General features: G+C 41.3%; 1 protein-coding gene across 1 annotated transcript; it reads right to left on the reverse strand.

The window, feature by feature from the left end:
- Positions 1-2,569: 2,569 nt before the first annotated feature.
- LOC138888233 (uncharacterized) lies at positions 2,570-3,052 on the reverse strand. The gene has a single exon (XM_070170059.1). It carries the CDS (start codon positions 3,050-3,052, stop codon positions 2,570-2,572), a length of 483 nt encoding a protein of 160 aa, XP_070026160.1.
- Between the last annotated feature and the right edge of the window lie 341 nt (positions 3,053-3,393).

Genomic DNA, 3,393 nt, shown 5'->3' on the forward strand with positions numbered 1-3,393 from the left:
AACACCTTTCATGTTAGCGACTCCATCAAAGAAAAGTTTCCAACCCGGCTTTTCATCTTGCTCCACCTTGTCAATATGCATAACCTCTTCATTAGGAAAATAAGTCCTCAATGGCTCATACTCTTCATCCACTGAATTCTCGGTCAATGATTGGGCTTTCATCGCGGTCCGAGTCACATAGATGATGTCAAAGTCTGTGAGCAAAATCTGCCACTTTGCAAGTCTTCCTGTGGGCATAGGCTTCTGAAAGATATACTTTAGAGGATCCAGGTGAGAAATGAGGTAAGTAATGTATGACGACATATAATGCTTAAACTTTTGTGCCACCCAAGTCAGGGCGCAACATGTCCTTTCAAGGGGAGTATACTTAACCTCATAGGATGTGAACTTCTTGCTGAGATAATAGATGGCTTGCTCCTTCTTTCCAGTGATGTCGTGTTGACCCAACACACAACCGAATGAATTATCCAAGACTGTCAAATATAGAATTAAAGGTCTCTCGGGTTCCGGTGGGACCAACACCGGTGGGTTTAACAAGTACCCCTTGATCTTATCAAATGCCTCCTAGGACTCATCAGTCCATTTGACCGCATCATCCTTCTTCAACAACTTAAAGATGGGCTCACAGGTTGTCGTGAGTTGAGAAATAAACCTGTTGATGTAGTTTAAATGCCCGAGCAAACTCATCACCTCAGTCTTATTCCTTGGCAGTGGCAATTCTTGGATAGCTTTGATCTTTGACGGATCTAACTCAATACCTTGTCGACTGACTATAAACCCCAACAGTTTTCCAGACGGAACACCAAATGCACATTTTGTAGGGTTGAGCTTAAGATTGTACCTGCAGAGCCTCTGGAAGAACTTTCTCAAGTCCTCGACATGGTCGGACTGTTGCTTTGACTTTATGATCACATTATCTACATAAACCTCAATTTCCTTGTGTATAATGTCATGAAATACAGTAGTCATTGCCCTCATGTAAGTTGCCACAGCGTTTTTCAAACCAAATGGTATTACCTGGTAGCAATATGTTCCCCATGACATGATGAACACTGTTTTTTATGTATCTTCCTTATCCATCAAGATCTGGTGGTACCTCGCATAGCAATCCACAAAAGACCCGATCTCATATTTGGCACAGTTGTCAATCAAAATATGGATATTTGGTAATGGAAAATTATCATTTGGACTTGCTTTGTTGAGATCACGGTAATCAACGCACACCCTAGTCTTACCATCCTTCTTTGGTACTGGCACAACATTAGCCAACCAAGTGGGGTATCGCATGACCCGAATAACCCTTGCATCCAACTGTTTTGTGATTTCTTCCTTGATCTTCACACTCATGTCAGTCTTGAACTTTCTTAACTTCTGCTTGACAGGAGGGCATGCCAGATCAGTTGGAAATTTGTGATTTACCAAGTCAGTACTCAAACCCGGCATGTCGTCATATGAGCATGTGAAAATGTCTTTATATTCAAATAGTGCTTTGATTATTTCTTCCTTAATTTGTGGTTCCAAATGTACACTTATCTTGGTTTCCCTGATATTATTTGGATCTCCTAAATTGATTGCTTCAGTTTCATTAAAATTAGGCTTGGGTTTCTCTTCAAAATGATTTAGTTCTTTACTAATTTCCTCAAATGCTGCTTTTCATCATATTCTGTTTCATCATCACACTCTATTTCTTGGATTATTATTTCAGAGTTAGATTGGCTTTTAAGACTTGGCCGAAAATTCCTCATCCATGTCACACCATTGAAACCAGCATAAAAAGAACTATACAAAGAAAGACAAATATGACACTATCAGGAGTAATGGACAAGGGAAATTGCATCTCATTGAAAATAAATGATAGAAGGGTTTGTACATCAAACAAGAGAAAAATAAAAATTTGATTACAACCCTGGAATAATCCAGATAACAGAAAGGAAAACAAAGCGAACTACCAAAACTCCTTCCGAGTAGGGAGAGTAGTAGCATTCCAATTGTTAAGCTTCACTTTTGTCCCAATAAACTGCATGTCTGCTTTGCTGGAACCTTCCCCAATTTCTACCATGTTCACCTCATCAAATAGACTCTGGAACCTTTCAATCAACTCTTCATCAAAGTCAACCACAGGCTTTGGAACTGCTGACACCGGACGCTTCACTACCCCTGACTTGATGAAAGACCTGGAGAGGCGTGGGATAGGCTTAGGGAGCGACCATGCCTTCTTTCTCAACTTTTTAGCCTTCTTCACACCATCCCCAGTGGGCTTGAACCCCATGCCAAATGCACCCAGGTTTTCACGTTGAGACATCGGCTACACGATACCTTGCAAAGATGTGCCCAGACCCTTGCTCGGCACAAAACCATTCTTTAACATTTCATTTGCTACCATGATGGTCGCAGAAGCTAGCTTTAAACCTGGAATATATTTCCATTCCGGAACCTTCTCAACTGACATTGTTTCGGAAACTTGGTAAACCCAAGGCCCCTTATCATCTTCAACCTCAATAAACGGGACGGATGTATCATTGTAAGCACATAAGTTCTCATCACCATGCACAACGATTTCATGTCTGTACTACTCGAACTTCACCATCTGGTGCAAAGAAGACGGGACTTCTTTGGCAACATGTATCCAGGACCTACCCAACAACAAATTGTAAGAGACGGCCACATCCAGCACCTGGAACTCTATGGTAAATTCAACTGGTCCTATAGTTAGTTCAAGCACGATATCGCCAACAGAATCTTTTCCCCCTTCGTCAAAACCTCGGACACATATACTATTCTTGTGGATTCTTTCAGTATCAATTTTCAACTTGTGCAGAGTGGAGAGAGGGCAAATGTTCACACTAGAACCATTGTCAACCAGCACCCTCGTGATCATAGAATCTTTGCATTTCACTGTGAGATAAAGAGCCCGATTATGTTCTGTACCCTCTAGAGGCAGCTCATTATCCGAGAAGGTGATCCTGTTTGCCTCAAATATCTTGTTGGCAATCTTCTCCAAATGGTTCACTGTGATCTTGTCAGGGACATGAGCTTCATTCAGAATCTTCATAAGGGCTCGGCGGTGCTCGTCCGAATATATCAACTATGATAGAAGAGAAATCTAAGCGGGTGTCTTTCTCAATTGTTCCACTATGGAGTAATCCTGCACCTTCATTTTTCTCAAAAATTCTTCCGCCTCCTCTTCGATGATTGGTTTCTTCACTAGAATTGGACTATCTTTCAATGGCTTAGCTTTCCTTAATTCCTTTGGGTCAAAGCATCTCCCAGAACGAGTTAAACCCTGGGTTTCACTAACTTTCTCTTTCAATTGTTTCCCTTTATAAGTTACTATCACTCGCTTGTAATTCCATGGAACAACCTTGGTGTTATCTATCGGCATCTGGGTCATAG

This window comes from Nicotiana sylvestris, chromosome 3 (assembly GCF_000393655.2).
Source record: "Nicotiana sylvestris chromosome 3, ASM39365v2, whole genome shotgun sequence".
Lineage (NCBI taxonomy): Eukaryota > Viridiplantae > Streptophyta > Magnoliopsida > Solanales > Solanaceae > Nicotiana > Nicotiana sylvestris.